At 52.1% G+C, this 15,515-nt stretch overlaps 1 protein-coding gene across 1 annotated transcript in view; it reads right to left on the bottom strand.

Annotated features, from left to right (window-relative positions):
• Positions 1–15,515, bottom strand: part of fbrsl1 (fibrosin-like 1) — a 219,449-nt gene that overhangs the window by 33,410 nt on the left and 170,524 nt on the right. The window contains 1 exon segment of the mRNA XM_084694984.1: positions 257–305. Within this exon segment, the coding sequence (XP_084551110.1) occupies positions 257–305 (49 nt within the window).

Genomic DNA, 15,515 nt, shown 5'->3' with positions numbered 1-15,515 from the left:
GGAGCATGAGGCTGGGAGCTTTCAAATCCACTCTAATGAGCCCATTTGGAGGAAGTGTAAGCCTTTGGTAGAGGCAGAACTCGCCAGGGCTTTGATGCTCACCAACATTTACATACACTGGTGGTGTAAGGTCTTTCCACCCCGCAAACTAATGATTTTAAAACCCCTGGACCCAACTGCAAAAAAATATTATCCAATGAAAATCCCCATGTAATTGTTGTACAGCACGAGCATGCGGTGGAAACACCAGTCTTACCTTTCGGTGTGGTAGGGGAGAAGAGCTTCTCTGAACCTACATCCGATACCTGGAAGGAAGGAGAAAGGGCTGGTTAGATGGATGGATATCCAAACAGGAAGTGGGAGTGATTGTATTTATTAACATCGACAAGGGAAGGACAAGCGGGTTTGAATGTGAGCATTCTGAGGCCGTTTCAAACCAAAAACACAATCTAGGTCTGCACCTGCCATCCCACACGCTTTCTTAAATGACGAAAAGGAACATCTTTCTTTCTCTCTTTTTGTCTTTCTTTCTTGCTTTCTTTCTTCTCTTTCTCAAAGCAGTTCAAGGTGACATTAGGGGGCACTGTTGTGCCATCTGAAAACCTTCTTACAGAGTCTTGAGAGAGAGGAGGAGGAGAGGAAGAGAGGGGGGAATCCATGGAATGACAGGAAGAACTAGAGTTCATACAAAGAACTGTGCACGTCACCGTCATTCATCATCACACCGATTGGACACAGATTTCCAAGAAAGATTAGTGGACAATACACAAACACGGGTTATTGAGAGGAAACAAATCTTGAAGTAACATCAGCAATACTTAGAAACCCACAATACAATATCATCCGACGCTTTGAATCCAGGAACCCGCGTGTATAATTTTCAACCTCCATCCGGAAGGCGTCTCATCATAAAGTGTATCGAGCCACAGAGCGAGCGCGATTCGAGCAGGAGTGTGAGGAAGGATTCAAACTGCCCAATGACAGGGCAGACTCGCAGACTAAACACGGGCGAGGTGTTTTCCCTCCACTTTTCAGACGCTCGTGTAGATTCTGGCGCAGCTCTCCCAGAGAGAAACACACCTTGCATTGGAACAAAAATATACACCGGGCTGGCGAGACACGCCATTTATAAACACGTAGAAAGGCTTGTGAATTGACCACAGGCGACCTTATTGTGTAAAAAGGGTGACAAAACGTATGCGTGCATGTAACATCCATACCCTTAGCTGGTGATTTAAATTCAGCGTTTGTGTGTAAAAAAATACAAATAAAAGAAAACAAGTTTGTTCCTTGTATCTGAGATGTGGTTTCTTAAGTAGCTAATAAACACAGAATGTTAGATTATAAAAAAGATGATTGTCAACATGGGATTATGAATGCTTGTGCTTCTCTAGCAACAGCTCAGAGGTTGAGCAGAGCCTATTATTGTAAGTCTTACTATTGGACTTCTAGTGTCCTTAACTGCCATCGCTATATTTTACAAAGCACAAAGGGAACATATGGAGCATGGACATAAGCATTCACAGCTGTGAATCTGAGCAAAGGAGAAGTCGAGGAAAACCCAGAGAGAGACAGAGGCAGTACAAAGAGCGTGTAAACACAGATGGCTTTTCTTGGCATTGCCCCTCTGTCTTCCTAAGTGTTTTAAAGACGTCCTCTTCTCCTACAAGACCTCCCAATTCATCCTCTGAGACACCCCGGTGCCTCTTTCCAGACAACCTAGAGCATGAATGTTTGCAATTGGACGGCACAAACCATGAGACTTGGGACTCGCTCTTGTCTCAGCTGAGACCAAGGTGAAGTTGTCACCGTGTCGTGTGTTCGGAGGAGGGCAGAGACGGGGGGAGGAAGGAGTTGGAGGCCAAAAGAAAGGAGAGCAGAGGAGATAGTTTTGCTGCATTGCCCTCCTTCAGTCTCCCAGAACCAGGCCATGTACTAACACTAAGTCTTTGTTAGCGCCGGACGACATTAAACGCTCCAGTACGGAGCTTCGCTGGCCAGCCGTGTCGGGCCCCTGGAGGGCTTGTGTGAAAATATGGGCGCTGGTGAAATGAAGCTTGTCAAATGGACATGGGAGCTGGTTCGGGCCATGCTCAATGTGGCAAGGGGTGAGGACCACAAACCCCTTCGCTCACGCTGTAATCGGCTGTGACGCTTAAAACAACTGTTGTGACTAAAGTAGTTATCCAATAGTTAACCAGGAAGGGCTCAACCATAACCATGTACATGGAAGTGGGTATTGACTAAAGCTACCCACTTATAATATTGTGCTCAGATTATTTTTCGACTACGTTTCAACGCTGGTTTGTCCATTCTAAAAATAGCCGTTTTAAACAACCAGTCTTTAGCCTTTAATAATCTACTTTGCATCCAACATTTCAATGTGAGCCAGTCATGCCGTCTACAATTACAAGGTCGACTTACTCAAGCGGTTCTTATAAAAAGCATGTCAAAACACAGTCTGGATTTGGCACGCTCCTCGTGTTCTCGGAACTTCTGGCTTCTCGCTGGTCAAGTTGAGCTTTTTTCACAGATCTGCTTCGCTGGCAGTCTCTGCGCCTGTGGCTGGCGTGTGCAAAGGTCACGTAAAACAAATTCTTCACACTCTCTTTGTCAAGGGGAGCCAAGACTGCCGTCAAACAACAGACAGAGAAAGAGAAGAAAGAACGCAGGAAGAAAAAAATATATATATATATAATACAAATGGAGACCAAAGGCCAGATTTTCCAGAGGAAACAGGGAAATCCAAGCGTTTCCAAAACGGAGAAGGGGAAATTCAAGCCGCGCTGCCTGGGAGCCAAAAGCCCTTGGACAGGGCCGCAGGAAGCCTGACCTCTGAGGGGGCCTGGTAGTGGAGCCCGGAGGCTTCTGGGGGCCCGGCTGGCCCTCTGGAGGCCGGCCCTCTGGAGGCCGGTCACCAGGACTCAGCTTTCCTTCCCTATTCTATTCATTAGCTATGCCTTATGATTCAGCTTCCTCTGAGCCACACAAGAGCTCCCTGAGGAAACAGGCTGCTGGAGAGAAAGAGGGAGGGAGGGAGAGGAGGGAGGCGGAGAGGTAGGGAGGGAGGCGGAGAGGGAGGGAGAAAAAGCAACAACGAGGTCATAGGCCTCAGCTGAGGCCCTCTCGTAGCAGCTGTGAAATCCTCCTGTTTCCTCGGCCGGCACGTCAGGGAGCAAAAGGAGGAGGAGGGGGTGGAGGAGGGCGGCTGGGGCTGTAATCCCACCAACAGAGTTCTAACTCCCCAAAGAGCCACACACAGTGCGCCATAATTCCCAGATTTAGGGAAGGCCAAAATACAAATTACACTGCTGTTTGTTTTCAAAAGTCCCCCCAACTTCCCAGAACACGGGTGACTTATTAGCCACATAAATCTCTCGATAGTAGCAGAGCAGAGAGAAGAGTGAGGGGAGACGGTGAAAAGGCTCCACGACAAAGAAAGACACTGCACAGGATTTCTACCACAACACTAGCTTGCAGAGAAGATATATATATATATATATATATATATATATATATATATATATATACACACACACACACACACACACACACACACAATTTATCATTTGAAATGTCCACATCAATTATACCACAACATAGCATACTAATTCTCTAACATCGCCTTTTTGGTTAAAAAGCATGAAAGCATTTTTCTGCGTTACATTTAGCACAATGCAGCAAATGAGAAAACAGAGAGGCACCTGGGGAGAGCCGTAATCAGCTAAACGACCTTCAGGCATGAATTTATGAAAGGCATTGATCAGTTAAGGATGTGATTTCACAAAGACAGAAAGGTCAGCAATTACCCAGATTCAATTAGCCTCATTTATTCCAGACTGCTGAGAGACCAATTTTCCCAGAGCTTTATATCAAACGATCCAAAGTCCAGCCTTGCCTTTGATCCGGTGTGTGTCGTAGTGCATGCTCTGCATTCCTGGGAACTGAGCTAAATATTTCCAACCAGGAAAATGAATACAGTGACTACAAGGTCAAACCAAAACGAAACATATCCCTCCCCTCTAACAAACCCCCAAACCAAAACAGAATGCATAAAAACGGAGAGAATGAACAAAGCAAAAGCTGTATCTCTCTTGATGAAGGAGCACCACAGTGTGTGTTGATATCCTAACTCATTCCAGTGTGCGTGTGTGTGCTGGTGTCCTAACCTATAAAAGGTAGGAGAAGCCTACTCGGGTTAGACTGACATATGGGTGTATTTGTTTGTGTGTGGGTATGTGAATGAGTCTGTGTGCACGCACATGGAAATGCGTATGCGGACCCGAATGGGTTTGGGAAACTGCGTGCGAGTGTTTGCGAGAGAGGACTGTGCTGAGATGATGCAACACTGGAGCAGCCAGGTGGTGTCATTTATCAGAGCGCCAGTGCGGGTGGGCGAGGGAGCGCTGCGGGGAGGGTTGGCACAGGGGAGGAGGGGAACGACGGGCTGGCACAAACGAGAAAGCTCTCAATTACCCTGACTGAGCCTTTCTGTCCCTGCCCCCCACATACACACACACACACAGTGTTAATTTGTGTCCTTGGTCCGTGCTTCATCACTGTCAGCTTCTTTTTCAAACATCACTGCTGCTCTCTCCTCCTCCTCTTCCTCGCCCGACAGACCACCCTCCCTCCTAGCAGCTGGGACACCGGCCAAAGCCACTGTAGGAGACAGATTCCCCCTGCCATTTATGTAGCAATCATGTCAGAGTAGCCAGAGCTTTGATAAACATGTCCATAGGCACCCACTCAGAAGCCTCTAGAACGATCACACTTTCACCTTGCTTGAAGTCTGGCATTCCTGACACTAGTCACACTTATGTCCGAGTAGCTTCTATGCTAGGCTACAGATGCTAATGTGCCACTGTGCCCAGTTCCAAGGCTAAGGTCAGTTTAGCGTCTATGCTAGGCTACAGACGCTAATGTGCCACTGTGCCCAGTTCCAAGGCTAAGGTCAGTTTAGCGTCTATGCTAGGCTACAGACGCTAACACGTCACCGTGTTCAGCCATGCATAGCCGGCCCCTGCTACAACAGCGATGACACCAAATTAATTATCTCCTCTGCGTTTGTCCTCCTCCTGCTCTAGAAAACTTAATGACCTCCTGTGCGGTCGTTTATCATGAACTGCAGTGGTTCCCCCCTCCAGACGGTGCAACGGCTAGCTTAATGGCTGGCATGATGGCTAGCAGCACAGCTAGCAGGGCGTGCTGTTGCTCCCTGTAAGAACAGGAGTGCGGCAACTATTTGGAACCACCCCCCCCATCCCCCTCCCTGTTTTTGACAGGTAGGTAGAACTCCATGGAGCTTTCAACCAGACATCCTTGATATTTAGCTTCACCAAAAAACATCCACAGACCCATAGCCCATTTCTCCTTGCATTCAGCAGCACAGAGCAATTTTCACAGCCAAACCCTGCCATTTACATGCGTGTGTGTGCGTGTGTGTGTGTGTGTGTGTGGGGGGGGGGGGGCTTGACTCCTGGTCTTGGCTCTCCCTAGCAACAGTAGGCCTGGATAAGTGAACGCAGAGAGGGGGCTTGAGCTTTGTGTAAAATATTACCCTCCATCTCAGTTACCACGCTCCCCTTTTCCGCTTTCCATCGCCGTCCCGCTCCCTCCCCCCCCGCTCTGCCCGCTGTTGAAGAGCAGTTGCTAGCCCTTATCATGGCCGCCTGTCAGTTTAGTATACAAATTAGCCGTCTATCGGGGGAGCTCAGGGGCCCGTTTCATCAGCGGGTGGAGAGAGGGGCTGAGGCATGGCACGCATCACATTAAGCTTCCATGCCAACCAGCCAGTCAGGGAAGCGGGGGGAGGGAGGCAGGGAGGGAGGCAGTGAGGGAGAGAGGCAGGGAGGGAGGGAGGGAGGGAGGGAGGCAGGCAGGCGCAGACAGAGAGGGTCACAAATCAGTGCGGCAGTAGCCAGCCCCCCTCCCCAGGGACTGCCGTGCGGCCAGTGCTAACCAGATAAGGAGAAATGAGGAAAACGGACATGACATATTTCACAGGAGTCGGCGGCCCTAGACTCATTTTGCTACCTGGAGGGGGCGACGGGGTTGGGGGTGTGGAGGGGGCGCGGGGCTGACAAATGAAAATCTCAACCTTAGGGGGGGGGGGAGGGGGGAGGGAACAGAGTTGGGAAGAAATATGGGGGAGGGGGAAATGAATAGAGGAGGAAGAAAATCCATTTTAAAAAGGCAGGAAATGACAGGTCTGGCTGTGCTCAAGTAAGATTAGGAGAGGAACTAGATTGAATAAGGAAACATGAACAAGCTATCAGCGGCTAGGACAACCTGTGTATGCTGATCTTATTGCACATTTACAAGGAGACAAACCACTGTGAAATGCTCTCATTAAACGAGATAATGAAGTGAGCCGCGTTCTAAATTGCTGCAATAAAAGGGGCGAGTGACAAATCTTCAAAGTCGACGCCATCCACGAAACTCGAGGAACGGCGTTTGAGCCGCGGTCAGGTCACGTACGTTGGGGCGGACTGATAAGAGATATATAAAAAGGGAAGATAAGGGTTATCTCCCACGGTTAGACCCAGGTCAGCGTGGCGGGGCCGCCGTGCTGTGATAAAGGACTGCTACCGCTCACAGGCGCTAGGTACAGGGCCTGGTGGGAGGCGAGATTGCGGGGGAGAGAGAAAGAGGGAGAAAGAGAGGGGGAGAGAGCAGAGAAAAACAGGAGATAGGCTTAGTTCAGCTCTGCAAGAAGAGGCTGGTGGATTGTGTGTGTGTGGGGGGGGGGGGGGTGCATGGCCTTCCGTATCTTAAATGTCAGAATGTGTGCCAGAGATAAGAGACCCAGGTAATCTGTCTGTAGAATCGGGGGGGTTGTTCTTCATTACTCACACAGCCAGATAGGGATCACAGAGCTGCTGTGCCCGCTCTGCTCCCTGGAAGCTGAGATCAGAGATGCAACGAGGGATGAGAGGGAAGGAGCGAGCGACGGGAAGGCGGAGGGCGAGGAAGACGGCCATTCAAGACACGGCTCGCTGGCCTCCGATAGGCTGCTCGACAGCCTTGACCAATCCCCTCCACCTCCTGCGTTTGTGTGATAGGGCGATGTCGTCGTCGCCCCCGAACCTGCAGGTATCTACCGGGTATGTGTTTATCTCATTCTCACACGCCACCGAGCACAGCACCTGGGTGAAACAGTCCCCAGGACCTGACATCAGACAGAATCTAAATGATTTGCTTCTCAGGCCTTTTTTTTCACAGCACCAGCCAATTCCAACCCGGGAAGGTTTAGCTCCGCCCAGAAACAAGGGCTTTCTTCCACTGCGGGGGACGCAATGACACGGCGTTCCTACCTCAGCACACATCATCCTGACACACATCAACCATACCTGTCTTGCCACACTCCACATCGCCCTGCAGAGAGCTGCAGGCAAACTGGCTAAGCAAACCACCTCTCACTGCAGATTGTTAGAACAAAACTGTCTCAAAGCTCTCCTCGATACGACTCCTGTTCATCTTGTAGCTTTTTTAAAAAATTTTATTATATATACATATCTTTTTTTTATTTTTTATCTTGCACCCAACAATATCTATGTGAGTCACAGCCCACCTCAGGCGAAACGAGCTATATTCTCCTCGCTTAAGACCAGCGCTAGCTCTTTAAACGTCAAGAAGTCGCTGAAAGGGAAAAGCTCGGCTTCTTTGGAGGCTGAATATTACTGCGTAACAAAAGCTTGTCGACCCTTGTCTCTGCCTCAGCCCACACAAGGCATCGCTCTCAGAGGATGGAGGCAGCTCAGAGAATCCAGGGGAGGGGGGGTAGGCTGACGGATCTGCAATCTCCGTACTCGGCTGTAATATGCTCCTCCGAACACGGACGCCTTTAATGAGAAGAGAAATGCACGGCTAAAAGCACAGTCACCCGGGTTTGTGAAAACGACATTTTTTTCACATTTCCCCCCCCCCCCCCCCCATGTTAATAAATGTGGTGGCGACGTTCAGAGGAATTGGGGAGCCGGCTGGAAGGACCACGGTGAGGTCCCTTCTCCTCACGACGGGAGACAGCCCCCTCGCTCCACACTGGACACCCATAACCTTCGACCTTTCATCCTCCTGTCCCCCCCGCTCACACGGGGCTGCAGTTTCGAGGGGGGACGGCGCTGGCGGGTAGTAAGGACATCCGGCCGCCCCCCACCCCCTCCACTGCACCAGCAGCGGAATCCAAGCAGAGCTTTAGGAATTCAGCCCGGCCTCCCGCTCATGTGTCAACCGTCGGTGTGAAAGTAGGCCAGGCTCTCAGAGGATCAATACGGCCACTTGTTTGACGAGAGCGAGAGAGAGAGGGAGCGGGAGGACGTGGGGGGGCAAGGGGGGTGGAGTGGAAAACTGAAATGGCGGGGGCAGGAAAAGGCACCCGAGCCAACCATACCCCCACCCAGCACAAACAGACATGGTATGCTGCTATATAAAGGACGCCCGGGAGCCTAAGCCCCTCTACATGTCGGAGAGGGACGGGGCGCGTTAAGTGGAATTTACTTTTAAAGCGGACACCGGGCCTCAGGTTACTGGCAGCTGTAATGCAAGCCTCGCCCCGGGGACTAGACCCAGCCCCGGGGCCCGACCACAAGATCCCCAACGCCCAAGTCAGGGAGCCCCTGCTACAAATACCTCTCAGCTGTCCCGTCTAAAGGGGACCGAGGGAGGGCTAGCGTTCACGTTACTGCTGTTGTGCATCACGTTGGTGGCGGTTGGTCATATTTCTTCCTTTTTTTCCCCCCCGTCGTTGTTTGACGTCGGAACTATTCCCGGGGGTCAGGAAACGAGCGACGTGCCTCGCTCGAGCCCGTTTGTCCGGCCTCTGAATTGCGAGGCGGCGTTGACGGTGTGTGGACGGCGAAGGCGTCGTATAATCATCATCGCATTGACACTCGTGTGGAAATTGTCACCCGGCAACCGGGAGGGAAGGCCTGCCAGCCATGCGTCCTGTATTTTAAGTACGGCATGTGGGCTTTATTGATGTCTTTATTCTGCTGGCAACCGGCTGCATGAGGCCAGGCCCAGGCTTGTTTATGAGTTTGTGAGGAGAAAGGGGAGCGGGTTGAGGGGGGGGGGACGACCTTGTTGCGCACCTCGCCGTAGATCTCCCGCATGACACCACATTGTGCTCGTCTGTCAATGTTCTCCAGATGTGTGACTTACGAGAAGAGGGGGAGGGGGGGAGGGGGGTGTAAATTTAAACCAGATGACCCATCACTGTCTGGAAGCTTCGCTCTTGGGGGAGAAGGCGGAGCTTGGCTAACACCTAGACAAAAGTCCGGCGTCGGCCTGTTTACCGTCAATGCAACAAGGGAACATTGCGACAACTTTGGAGTCCTTGTGAGAGGGCTTAGAGCTGTGGACTTTCACACTTACTGAGGGACCTCTCTCTCTCTCTCTCTCTCTGTGTTACACCGTCAGCAGAACAAGAGTCAGTGACACATAACATAAATAGTGATTATCTCCACAGCTGAAACAATAAATAGATGTAGACAGTGTAACTTGTAAATCTATGTCATTTTAGGTTATATTAGTTTTTTGCGAATGTACCTAATACATATGTCCTTTTTTGCTTTCGGGAGGGGGGGAACATTTCAAAGGACAATTGGATACCATATCTATCTTTTAAAGATATTAGATAGACAAAGTGCAGAAAAAAACACACAAAAGATTTGGTTTACTGTCTCCGGTGACCTAAAATACCCAGGTCTAGAACACCATGTAGATAAAAACAAATCGCTTTCAGTTCCCATAAATCAAGGGATCAGAGCTAGCCACGCATCTCCCTCTTCCATAAACACAGAGATTGGAGAGTGCTATCAGTACTGTAGTCCTGTGGTCTTGCACAAGCCTCACTGACCCCAAAGCAAACCCACATGCTCCATTTTTTTTCCCCGAGAAGCACCTGTAGAGGAATTGGATCTGCCATATAAACCCAATCCTCCCAGGCAGATTCATTGGGGAGGGTGAATCTGAAGTGTTGGCATGAGCTTGAGTAGATTCATGACTCAGGCACAGAAGAGGATGCCCATTAAGAGTTTTCTGTCGTGCCAAGTAAGACTGCACAATGTTCAATCTGGATTAAAATATAATGAAGCAAGTAAATGCAACTTTGTCTGACATGCAACTCCTTCAATTATTCATGTGGACGGAAACAACAAGAGGCAGAAGGCCTTTCCCTGGAGCACTAATAGCCTTTTCTGGGCCTCACTTGTGATGGCAGCAATGAATATCTTAGCGCTTGTTAAAAGCTTTGTTTCCTTAAGAGACTTATGAGATATGAGTGACTTCCATTGGGCAGTGACAATGCTGAGTCACACGTAAGGGCCTCTCAAAAGTTGCTAGATCCTACTTCCTGCAGTACTTCCTGTCTGTACCCTCCATAGGCGGTATTGACACATCCACATTATGCACCCTATTGATTCCTGGCATACAGTATTGGAGGAAGAAGGTTAAACAGTTCATTAGCGTCGTGCTAGATCACTTCAACAGAGCCGTTTCCTGTCAATAAAGCAGAGCTGTCCATTATAGTACGACCACTCTGTGTCATTGTGTCAGCATTTTGTTTTCTTTCTCAAAAGAAAACCGTGCAAATGCAAAGAGCCCAACACTCACTGATAACCCATGTCCTTAGAATGAGTCTTATCATAAAAAAAAAAAACTTCACAAATCAGATATTATCCCAAATGACTTGTTGTTTTATCTAAGACCCCCTTCGATGGCGACGTTTGACTGCTCGAGTCTTTGTTTCATCCTCCGAGCCTCGTCTCTCAGCCCGACTAAGGAGCCTAACCATCTCGCGTTTTGACACACGCTGACGGAACGCGTCAAGGCGGCTTCTCCTTCACTCAAAAAGCCACTGCTTTTTCGCGTGTTACGAGCCTCTGTGGATTAACGGGGGCGCCCCGGCTCGGGATATTCCTAAAACCATTCAGGGGCTGTGCAGAGAGAGAGAGAGAGAGAGAGAAAGACAGAGACAGAGAGAGACAGAGACAGAGACAGAGAGAGAGAGAGAGAGAAAGAGAGAGAGAGAGGGAAGAAAAGAGGATTGGGGCAGCCGTTTAGACTGAAGCGCTGTTTGCATATCGTGTCTGTCGTCGTTAAGAGAGGCATCTCCGTCAACAGCAGGGTCCATTGTAAACAGGCCCCTGGTGATAGAAGGTGGATAATCCAGTCAGGGGAAGGCCTAAGCACATCATCCCAGTATGCATACACACACACACACACACGTACACACACAGCCAGGGGAGACAAAACCCTGACAGAGGAGCCAAGAACACAGCCAGCTTCATCTGCCTCCAACCCCATCTCCTCTATCCCTGCACTCGCTCGCACTGTGTGTCTCTCTCTCTGTCTCTCTCTCTCTCTCTCTCTCTCTCTCTCTCTCTCTCTCTCTCTCTCTCTCTCTTTCTCTGCTTAAAAGCTTTAGCAGAGAGATGGGGGATTTAATCAAGTGTTAAAAGCTGTGAAGCCGGGCACAGAAGGGAAGAGAAAATGAGAGTTCGGGGGGCCGGGGGAGGCGGGTGGGGCGAGAGAGAGGTGGGGGGGCGGTTCGGCTTGCGAGACCAGCTCCCAGGCAAGTCTTCGTTCCTCCGCTTGTTGTTGTTATTCTCTCCTCCGACGAGGGCCCTCCGAAAGCCTGCCGCCTTGGGATTCTTCAGAGGCAGAGCCAGATGTGGATCCAGAGCTATTGTTGGGCGGTGCCACGGGAGGGAGGGGGTCAAACCTCACACAGTTAAAGCCCAATTCCCCCCCCCCCCCTCCACCACCAGCCCCCCCCCACCCTCTCCTTTTGTGTGTTTTTGACACGGACTCGCTCAGGTGATCTCGACAACGGTCGACCAGCTGGCCCCAGTGAACCTGCCTCGCGCCCTCCTAACGCGTAATTGGGGGGCGGCTACGCTCCGTTGCACCTCTGTACCCCCCCCACTACTCCCCCTTCCCACACACACACACACATCCAACCCACCCCCCACGCCCAGGCCGTCACCCAGCTCTGGGTGATTGACGGGGCCGTGGCGGGGTGCCAGCGCGGGGTCATGCCTTCTGCTGGAGTGCCCTCCTCCCCTCAGCAGATCGATACATCCGCACGCAATTAGAGCCGCGGAAAACAGATGGGCCTGCGGGCTCCAGCCCGTCTCCCGACGACACAGCCCAGCCTCCACCACCCCCCTCGCTCCCCGCCTCCCCGACCAAACAGCCCAGGCTCCACGGAGGGGCCAGCTCGGCTCTGCCGTTTGGCTCCGTCTCGCAGATTCCCTCCCTCCCTCCCTCCCCCCCCCCCGCGGTCTCTCTGAGCGTTCACGCTTCTTCAGAGCGCTTTCCAGGGCCGACGCAGCAGGTTGGGAAATTCCGAAGCCCCCCCCACCCCAGGGCCCTCTGGGAGCCACTCTAGACATGCGTATACGACAGGAACACTTGTTTTGTCGACGCCCCCCCCCGCCGGCTGCAAACAGGTGGCGTTTCCTCCACAGCGATGTCACGTGCCACACACACACAGAGTTAGCCCAGTCAGTCAATCCTCCAGCCGCCCAGTAGCATCTCCTCAGAGAGGCGCACACCGACTACAAATGTATGGGGTGGGGGAAGGGGAGGGGGGGGGAGGGGGTAGAGAGGAGGGGAAAAGAGGAAAAAGAAAAAAGGAGAAGATCTCATCCGATCAAATGAATGCCGTGGTAAGCACAAGTGACACGTCTTGTTTGGGGACGTCCCCACGCGGAGCCTGAAAGGACGCCAGCTCCTTCGCCTCCTCAGCCGTGACCGGGGACACGCGGGTGAGGGGGGGGGGGGGGTGAGAGGAGGGAGGGTTCGTCTGACAGTCAAGCCCCGTAGCCAAGAGTGAGCGCGGTCCAATTATATTTCCTCTCCCTCATGAGCCAGCCCCCCCCCCCCCCCCCCGCTGGCATTCAGAGGACTTCAACATCTCTCCCCTCCTCGTCTCCACACAGATAAATAAATGACAGGCCTGTCGGGAGGCTGCCCGGCCTCCCAGAATACACTGCAGCAGCCTCCGCCTCCTCCTCCTCCTCCCGCCTGCCTGCCTGCAGGCCCCTGCAGTCTTCACCCCGTCCTCAGAGTCGACGGACAGATTTCATATTACAAGCCCGGCTGCCGTCTCCCCGCCCTGCTCGAGATGCAGGAGGTCGGGGGGGGGGGGGGGAGAGGATCGGGAAGGAAATGTCTCTCGTCAAAGTTGGCATGCTTAGCTGAAGTCCCTCTCCCTCTCTCTCTCCCTCTCTCTCTCCCTCTCTCTCTCCCTCTCTCTCTCCCTCTCTCTCTCCCTCTCTCTCTCCCTCTCTCTCTCCCTCTCTCTCTCCCTCTCTGTCTCCCTCTCTGTCTCCCTCTCTGTCTCTCTCTCTGTCTCTCTCTCTGTCTCTCTCTCTGTCTCTCTCTCTGTCTCTCTCTCTGTCTCTCTCTCTGTCTCTCTGTCTCTCTCGGGGCTTGGAGCCAGGACAACACTTGTGACAGCCAGAGGAACGTCATTGTCAGTGACACTCGATAGCTGAAGGGAAGAGAGAGAGAGAGACCGGGGAGCTCAAACGGGGCCGAGCCCTCGGTGCAGCTCCACGTCTCACCTCGTTCTCACGACCGACGCTTTGCCGTTCCAAGAAGCTCCAGAACCCCGGGGTTAGGCCCCCTCCCCCCCGTTCACCCACAGCAGGGATCAGCTCGAGTCGACGGCGATGAGTCTTAAACTGGGAAAAAAGGAGTGCGAGATTTATAGAACTACACACAGTACATGAAGCCAGATGTTCATAGGCACCTCAAGGAGGTACTTGAGGACTTGCTGGATGTGGCCATATTTGCGTTTTCACTTAGCCCTGAGGGGGACATCCCGGCAGAGTGTTTTGCAGACTAGGGCAAAGTGTCAAATATCCCTGGATGTTTGTGTGTTTCCAGTAATAATTAGGTGGAGATCCTCTGTGAAATAGCCGGGGCCTCCAAAAACCCCCATGTGGAAGGGGACATTTTTTCCCCCGCACGGTAAACTCACCACTCCCCTATGGCGGAGCCCAGAACCAGATGTTGCGGATCAGCGCGGATGAAAAACAAGGAGGAGAGAAGCGGAGGATGGAATGGTACACATTAACTATAATCAAAAAGAAACAAAATCGAGAGCGGGCCACTTTAATTACTTCTCACATATAATTTGGTTTTGTGGGGGCAAGCCAGACATCGCCAAGAAATCAGGATGAAAAAGAAGCGAAATTACATGGAGGGAACGTCTGGAGGTTTCCTACACAAGGCCCCTTCCGTGTGCCGACACAACCCAAAAAGCAAGAGGCCAGAAAATCTGCGTTTCCAGTAAATTAACCCCGGACACACATGAATAACTCGAACAAAGAAAGCACCGCGGCCACAAAATTCCAAATGGGACTTTTCGTGAGGGATTGATCCCGTTTCATGAGAGAACACAAACGAAATAGAAAAACAGTGTTTCTGTTTCGCTTGTTCACTGCATCAAGTCAATACGCCTCCCCTCTCCCCCTCCTACATTTCAAACCCCCAAAACAAATCGGCAACGTCTCCGCACAGCAACGTAGCTTAAAGGTTTCGTGGCTACGGGGCTGGGTGGAGGCTGTGTAGCCGGGGTCCTCCTCCTGTAGCCCTCCAGCAGGACCAGGGAGAGGCTGGAGCGAGAGTCTGCTCTAGAATCCCAGTCTGCTTGCCGATCCTCCGCTGACTGGCTGGTGTTGCCACAGTGCTAAATTGCACAGCTGTTCCACAATCTGTGGCGGCGTTAATTACCCTAATGTGAGCGGCAGCTCGTCAGCGCCTCGCTAACGAAGGGGCCTGCTTTAGCGGCGAGGCCGCCGTATGGTCGGCGTGTAGGGCCCGTTTCCACGCGGCGTTCCCCAGGCAGCTCCCCGCGCGCCGACCACCCAACACATCCGTATCCGGAGGAAACGGCATCTCATTAAGGCTCCCCCCCCCCTCGCTCAAATCTGCCTACTAAGGGGGGGGGGGGGAAACAACGCACGCTGCCCGATTCAAGGAGGATTTAATACGGCGCTGGAGAAAGGAGCTTAGAAGCGAGTGCGGGAGCGCTCGGCGGTTTAGACGCTAAGAGGCTGAGAGGATGCCGGGGGTGACTGTGAGCGGATCAGTCAGCGTCTGTGACTCTGATCCCTGAGCGCTTCTCCAGAGCTCCGGCGGGGAGGGCGGCACTTTCTAGAAAGTCTTCTTCCGCGGCTCGGTTGGTCCTCATCCCGCCTTATCAGGGACGCCAACAAAGAGCCCTTCTAGACAACCCCCTCCTCCCCCCACCCAGTAATCTCAGCGTGGCGGCTTACATGAACGGCTGCAGAGGGTTGTTGTCAACCACCCCCCCCCCTCCCCTCCACACCCCTCCACACCCCACTCCACCCCACCTGCGCCGAATTAACGGAAACTTCACGCACTCCAGGAGTAATTCATAACAATAAACCCGCATGTTGCCCCCCCCCCCCCATCCCCGCATGAATGCGAGGCATGAACGCGCCATAACTGTACACCGCGCCCCAAACCTTTTCTCC

The sequence above is a fragment of the Hypomesus nipponensis genome, chromosome 28 (genome assembly GCF_054491055.1).
Source record: "Hypomesus nipponensis isolate SF chromosome 28, ASM5449105v1, whole genome shotgun sequence".
Lineage (NCBI taxonomy): Eukaryota > Metazoa > Chordata > Actinopteri > Osmeriformes > Osmeridae > Hypomesus > Hypomesus nipponensis.
The sequence above is the reverse complement of the archived record's forward strand: the minus strand, read 5'-3'. Positions and strand labels throughout refer to the sequence as shown.